At 54.2% G+C, this 7,339-nt stretch overlaps 2 protein-coding genes across 2 annotated transcripts; one reads left to right on the forward strand and one right to left on the reverse strand.

The window, feature by feature from the left end:
* The first annotated feature begins 727 nt into the window (after positions 1-727).
* LOC128850597 (E3 ubiquitin-protein ligase Topors-like) lies at positions 728-1,926 on the forward strand. The gene is made up of 2 exons (XM_054055555.1): positions 728-1,044; positions 1,390-1,926. Exons 1-2 carry the CDS (start codon positions 751-753, stop codon positions 1,885-1,887), a joined length of 792 nt encoding a protein of 263 aa, XP_053911530.1. The 5' UTR covers positions 728-750; the 3' UTR covers positions 1,888-1,926.
* A 3,403-nt stretch (positions 1,927-5,329) lies between these two features.
* Positions 5,330-6,304, reverse strand: LOC128850596 (olfactory receptor 14A16-like). The gene has a single exon (XM_054055554.1). It carries the CDS (start codon positions 6,284-6,286, stop codon positions 5,330-5,332), a length of 957 nt encoding a protein of 318 aa, XP_053911529.1. The 5' UTR covers positions 6,287-6,304.
* Positions 6,305-7,339: the final 1,035 nt, after the last annotated feature.

Genomic DNA, 7,339 nt, shown 5'->3' on the forward strand with positions numbered 1-7,339 from the left:
CTGAGGGTTGTTTGTCCTGGCCGGAGAAACAGGGAGGCTTCAAGCTATGCTGGGAACCTGATGTGATCCAGGAGATGAAGCTGACTTTCCTTGGTGTTTGATTTGTTTCTTTCTTTTGAAGGGAGGCAAGCGTGTGCATTCCTTCTTGTACTCATCTCCCTGGTCCTTGTCAGAAGTCTTCCATCAATGCAGTCAGGACACAGACTGGGAGAGCTGATTGACCCCTGCTCTCCCCTTGGTGTCCTAATCTCATCATGACCCACTGTGGGTACACGTGAGCAAGCTGGGAAAGTCTCCAGTCCCAGCTGCAGCTCTCCAGCCGTGCCTTGATCCAGGTGGGACCCTTAGACCGGATTCCGGCCATGCCAGAAGGCAGAGGCAGTGCCTGGTGGCACAGGACGAGCACCTCCAGGGTGTGAGCTCTGCCCTGGCTCAGCTCTGGGTTTGGTGTGGGGCTGCACGGGGCCCTGCGTGCTGGGAAATGGCCCTGGGGCATCCAGCGCTCCACACTGGGTCTGGATTGTCCCAGCTGATCACCTCTGGTTCAGAAGTGTTCTATGTGCTGGTCTTGAGGACAGGCCTGTCCATCCTTGGGCGTCTTGCTGCAGCATTCCTTCACGCCACCTGAAAGCATTTATGGAACCTCAGCCTTCCTGTTAACTTCTCTGTGACCATTTGACCATGGTTTCTGTTTCTCCTTCTAGGGATCAGCTGAGGCTCTGCAAAATGCCTTTATCCTTGCGCGATGTTATGGGCTGTGCTGTACCTGCAGCGGTGGGACTTCTTGGCTGCTGGTGGATCTACTCCCGCATAAAGAAGCGTAGAGTCTGTCCTGAGCAAAGAGCAACAGGCCCTAGGACAGAGCAGCAGGAGGAAGTTGCAGGGGAGGAATCATCACCGGAACCAGCAGCAGGGGTTCCTCAAAGGCTGCCTCGTCTGTTGGAAGAGGAAAGGCCAGAGACTGAAAACGCTGGAGGATTTTCCGCACCCTGCCAGCCTCAGGCAGCCGTGGCACCCAGGGCCTTGCAGCTCGCAGCAGCAGAGGTGAGCTGGGAGGGGACACCTCCCCCTGGGGAGCTGGGAGGGTTTCCTTCTGGAAGGACCTGGCCATCCCTTCCTGCCCTCCCTGGGCCACCCAATGCTTGTGGCCTCTCTTTTCTTGTGCATCACCCGCTGCTCCAGCACCAGCTCCCACAGCCGCCGCAGCATGGGGACAGCGTGGCCACGGAGCTGGATGACCGCTGTCCCCTCTGCCCGGGCAGCTGGGAGGTGGCAGCTCCGGGATGCCGTGCCTCCAACAGTTCTGCTCCCTGTGCATCCTGCGCTGGGCTGGATGCCCGAGTGCCTCTGCCAGACACGCTCTAACACTTTGCACGTCTCTCTTGGCAGGACTCAGCATCGGGCACCGATGGAGCCAGCGGGGAGAGAAGCTCTGCTGTGAGGGATGGCGGCAGGAGCCAGCGGCCCCAGGCAGGGCCGGTGGAGGCAGCAGAAGGCTCCCAGTGCCCCATCTGCCTGCAAGGGGTTACAAATGCCACCTACGTGGCCTACTGCCTGCACAGCTTCTGCTTTGGGTGTATCCAGCGTTGGGCCACGATGAGGAACACCTGCCCCGTCTGCCGGCAGCCGTTGGAGCGCCTGCTGATCTCAGGGCAGGCAGATGACATGGATGAGGAGCTCGTCCTTAGCCCTTCCAATCACGTGTGCAGGTGGACGCTCATGGGAAGGCCCTGCAGACGCTTCCCACAGCAGCGCTACTACCTGCGCAGGCGGATCACTAGCAGAAGCCAGAGCCCAGCTGGCCGTGACGCTGCTACAGACACACTCAATGAGTGTGTCTCAGAGCTGCTGCAGTCTCTCCGCTTCTACCTCCGTCGCCTGCAGTGAACCCCCAGCTGATTTCCAGGCCTTGTGGATATGGGAACAGTTCCCACTGTGTAGTTTGTGATGGACTGTGCTAAAAATAAAATGTGTTTTGTAGCATCTGATCAGGCACAGCGTGAATTGTGTGGTGGGGTGGGGTTTTGTATATATTTGAGGAACTGAATTACTTTGGACATGGTGTATGGGATTGTGGAATCATGGGATGGTTTGGGCTGCAAGAGACCTCATGGCCATTCTGTTCCACCTCCCTGCCGTGGGCAGGGACACCTCCCACTGGATCAGGTGGCTCCAAGCCCCATCCAACCTGACCTTGAATACCTTCAGGTATGGGGCAGCCACCACTTCTCTGGGCAACCTGAGCCAGTGCCTCCCCACCCTCACAGGGAAATGGTTCTTCCTGAGGTCTCATCTCAATGTCCCCTCTTTCAGCTGAAAGAGGATGTCCTGAGTGTGAAGGGACCTTCTTCTGATATCAAACTTAAACCTCCCCTGGCACATCTTCCTGCCATTCCTTTGGGTGGACAACGTGTCATGTGGCCCAGTGTGTCTCAAGAACCCATCACCCAGTAGGAAGGCACAGGCCATGAAGGGGGCTGTGAAGTCACCTCTCCCTCTGGAGGGAACAGGCCAACAGCAGGAACATGGCTGGGAAAGAGACTGTGAGGTCACCGATTTCTGAAGCAGCAGAGAGGTCAGCCCTTGACTCATGGCTGGGATGTGTGCTTTGAAGCTCACATCTGGCAGTGTTCTGGCAGTGGATCTACTTGGGAATGAAGAAAAAAGCACTGAGCCCTAAGGACAGGCAGGAGGAGGAAGGGCAGGAAAATGATCCATCAGCCAGACCATCGGCATGTGTTCCTGATAGCCTGTCCATCTTAGCAAAGGAGGAATGCCGAGAGAGTGAAACTCAGCAGGGTCACCGATGTCCAAGACCTCCCCAGAGAAGAGGAACAAGGAGAGGGAAGCGTGGGAGAAGGAGCTGATGGAGAAGAAGGCCAGGCTGGCTCAGCGAGAGCAGCAGCTCCAGAGATGGTGGCAGGATCTGGAGCAGGAGCGCAAGGAGCTGCAGAAGGAGAAGGCCTCCTTCCAGCTCAAAGGGCAGAGCCAGGTAAATGCTGCCAGGGTTCACGCTGCCAGGGAAGTCGTATCCTCAGGGAACCCCTGGGACACGGCTGGGCACTGGCTGGGACCTCATCACAGTCTGCAACTGCCTCCATAGGGGCAGTGGAGGGGAAGTTGCTGATCTCCTCTCTCTGGTGACCAGGGGTAGGACACCAGGGCATGGAATGAGGCTGTATCAGGAGAGGTTCCAGTTGGACATCAGGTAAGGGTTCTTGATGGAGAGGGTGCTCAGTCACTGGAACAGGCTCCTCAGGGCAGTGTTCATGGCACCAAGCCTGTCAGAGTTGGAGAAGCATCTTGAAAATGATCTTAGTCATGTGGTTTCATTTTACACAGCTGTGTGAGGCTCAGGGAGTTGCACTCAGTGACCCTTATGAGCCCCTTCCAATACAGGATTTTCTAGGAGCCTGTGATCTTCAAGCTCCAAAAGTAGCCTGTCCATCCACTACGCTTCCCATGACATTTCTTCTTCCTGACAGTCAGTCTCCACCTTCCAAGTCTCACTTTGTGACTCCTTTTCCTCTCCCCTAACATCCCGCCAGCTCTCCGTATTTCATTCTACTGGTATATTCCCGACCTGCATTTGCTTCTCTCTGCACTTGGTGCTTGATTGCAGGCTGCTTATGACCTGTTTCTGCAGACAACACATCATCCCCTGCCAGGACCGAACCACAAATTGTTATAATAAAATCAATTTCTGTGCACATACAGAATTTTCCAGAAACTATAATAAGTTCATGCAGTGCAGGGGGGCAGGAGAAATGGCCCTCCTTACTGTAAGGGATTTCTGTCTGTGTCACTGCTGGGGCAACACAAGGGACAGAAGGGATTTGCCCCAGGGACGCTGTCAGTGGGATCCTGGCAGGTACCAAAGTGTAAAGGACCGGTGGTGCTCCCTTACACAAGGGATTTGCCCAGAGGCGCTGCCAGCACGGTCCTGTCCCGAGGAGGCTCCCCTGTGTTTTCCACCCATATCGGAGCCCTCTCCCTGGGCAGGTCCTATGGGCACTTTGGCAGAGATCCTTTCCCAGCCGTCTTCCTGCTGCTGCTCCATCCCCTCCCGAGACAAAACGGACCTCACCATCCCCTTCACAGTCAGACATTTCCTACTGGATTCTGAGTTTCTGAGACACAAATGACATCATAACCCCCTACTCATCCATCACCTCCCTATGGCCCAGGACCTGAACAGATAAAAGTACGCTTGCCCCAACCCGTGAGGAATGGACACAGGGACCTTGGTTCATGGTGGGGCATCCAAATGCTTTATTGAGGTGATTTCCCGTGTCTTGTTACTTCCAATGAGAAGAGACTTTGAGGCAGTATCTGTCCCACAGAGCTTCATGGAAACCAAAGAAATTGCTGTTTGTACACACTCAGGCTCATCTCCCCTCACACACGTGATGTGCGTACTCACATCTGATCCACACAATGCAATCATGGACTCTGACCCACTCCTTCAGTGTCCTCTCATGGAAGAACAAAGAACCTCTCCAAGCTGGGGTGAGAGGCCGGTGCTGGGAATGGTGCTTGTGAGGGGCTACACCAGGATTATTGCCCCGGGTCAGCTTCCATGTGCTGTCCAGTGCACGTGGGCACAGAGCAGACCCTGCTCTGCTGGTTCTTCAGGTCTCTTGCAGGGTGCCCGGCGGTGAGAGCACACTGCTGCACGCTCCAGCCCGGCACACCGAGACTCTTTAGCTGTACACCGGTGTTCTCACCTCTGGGAAAAGTTCTTGGGTGAGTTCCTGAAAGATACTTTAGAACAAGCCCTGAGCCTTCATGCCCTGCCCTGAGGAGATCCCCTCTCTTTCTGGAAAGGCTGTTCTGGAGGCAGCTCTGTCCCACAAGTGCCCACTGCCCGTCCCTGCCTGCGGGCACAGCACTGCCTCGCAGCACCGCTGTGACCAAGCTCAGAGCCCTCAGGCCTTCCAGCAAGGCAAGGGGTGAGGAGGAGAGTGTGGAAGGGAGAGACAACAGCTCTGGGAGATCAAGCGCTGGTGTCTGGCAGTGCTGCCGTGCTGGGACTCTTTCTCTCCATCCATGCCCACAGGAACTGACCTTGCAGCTTCAAAAATGACTTGAAGGAAAGATATCAGGAAACAAAAGTCATTGAATAGCCCTTTATTTATTGAATAGCCCTTTATTTTATTGAAACACACAGAGAGCAGAACTCCTCATTTACACAGACAATCAGTAAGAAAAGGGAAGACAAGAGTGAATTTAAAAAACAGGATAACAACATTACCCTAACTAAAAACCAGCAACTACAACAAAAAATACAGAAGCCAGTCTGGGTCTGCCATGAGTTGCATGATAACTGCTATGCAGAAGATGATGAGCAGTTCATTGCTTCAGAGAACCATCCTGTTATCAGTTTCCACACTGCATCCTTGAGCTGCTGATTCCTCAAGCTGTAGATGAGGGGGTTCAGTGCTGGAGGCACCACTGAGTACAGAAATGACAGCACAATGTCCAGTGATGGAGAGGAGACGGAGGGGGGTTTCAGGTAGGCAAACATACCAGTGCTGATAAAGAGGGAGACCACGGCCAGGTGAGGGAGGCACGTGGAAAAGGCTTTGTGCCGTCCCTGCTCAGAGGGGATCCTCAGCACTGACCTGAAGATCTGCACATAGGACACCACAATGAAAACAAAACAGCCAAATCCTACTAAGGCACTGAACACAAGAAGCCAAATCTCCCTCAGGGCAGCATCAGAGCAGGAGAGTTTGAGAATCTGTGGGATTTCACAGAAGAACTGGTCCACAGCATTGCCCTGGCAGAGGGGCAGGGAAAATGTATTGGCCGTGTGCAGCAGAGCATTGAGAAACCCAGCGCCCCAGGCAGCTGCTGCCATGTGGACACAAGCTCTGCTGCCCAGGAGGGTCCCGTAGTGCAGGGGTTTGCAGATGGCAACGTAGCGGTCGTAGGACATGACTGTGAGAAAAAATAACTCTGCTGTAAATAAGAAGATAAATAGAAAAAATTGGGTAACACATCCTGAGTAGGAAATGGTCCTGGTGTCCCAGAGGGAATTAGCCATGGATTTAGGGACAGTGGTGGAGATGGATCCCAAGTCAAGGAGGGAGAGGTTGAGGAGGAAGAAGTACATGGGGGTGTGGAGGTGGTGGTCACAGGCGATGGTGGTGATGATGAGGCCGTTGCCCAGGAGGGCAGCCAGGTAGATGCCCAGGAAGAGCCAGAAGTGCAAGAGCTGCAGCTCCCGTGTGTCTGCGAATGCCAGGAGGAGGAACTGGGTGATGGAGCTGCTGTTGGACATCTGCTGCCTCTGGATATGAAGCACCAAACATGCAGAAAAAGCTAGTGACAACTTAGGGGAGACGTCTCTGAGCAAAATCAAAGGCATTTCTCACAATGCACACTCACTACCTCTTTTCCTTTCCCAGGAGATCCTCATTCAGCTCCGTGCCTGGAGCCCTGCTCGGTGCCGGCTGAATGTGCCGAGAGGAGCAGGGCCTCTGCCCGCTGGCTGCCAGGACTCAGCCCTGCTCTGCAGCAGGGGGTCATGGGGACAGTGGGCAGTCCCTATGTTCTAATTTTCCAGTTAAAACTGCTCCACATTCTCCAACATGAATGAGAGAGAGGGGGCTTTTAACAGCTTCCTCTAATCTTAACTGAGGATTTGCACGGATGTCTGAAACATTCAGAATTTCTTTTGCATTCAGGAACAACAAAGCAATTATTGCGAGGAGAGAGCATTGCCTGTGGCTCAGTGCAGAGGGAGGGGAGCTGCTCTGTCCCTCGCTCTTGTTCCTGCTGCCCTGGGCTTGCACATCTCTGAGATGAAAGGGGATTACACTCACACGTACCCTGAGGAGCCACTGCTGAGAGCAGAAGGATCCACCTCACACCACCCATTGTCTCACCCTTTCCTAAGGTCTCAGCTTCCAGCCCAGGACACACACAGAACATTTCATGAACTCAACAGCATTTCCTTGGCTGTAGCTCCTCTGCCCCTCTACACACAAATTTCGGGTAACACCAAGATGTGATAGGACAGGTATGAATTCTGGAGGGAACCTCACAGCTTGGAAGGAAACCTAAGGAGAAAGACGGGTGTCCTCATGATGGCATCTGGTGAACGGACATTCATCTCCTTCCCCAGCGCCACTGACTGCATTGCCCACAGCCTCAGCTAAAATCAAAGATGGGACAGGGGTTCCCATGGACACAACTTAAGGAAAAGAACCACCATCTCAGTAGGTGACTCTGCAGCAGCAACTCCCATCCCCAGAGAGCCTGGCAGCGAGAATGAGAGAACAGCAAGAACAGAGACAAGGGGAGAAACAGGGAGAAAGAGAGTGAGGGTCTG

The sequence above is a fragment of the Cuculus canorus genome, unplaced genomic scaffold (assembly GCF_017976375.1).
Source record: "Cuculus canorus isolate bCucCan1 unplaced genomic scaffold, bCucCan1.pri scaffold_111_arrow_ctg1, whole genome shotgun sequence".
Taxonomy (NCBI): Eukaryota; Metazoa; Chordata; class Aves; order Cuculiformes; family Cuculidae; genus Cuculus; species Cuculus canorus.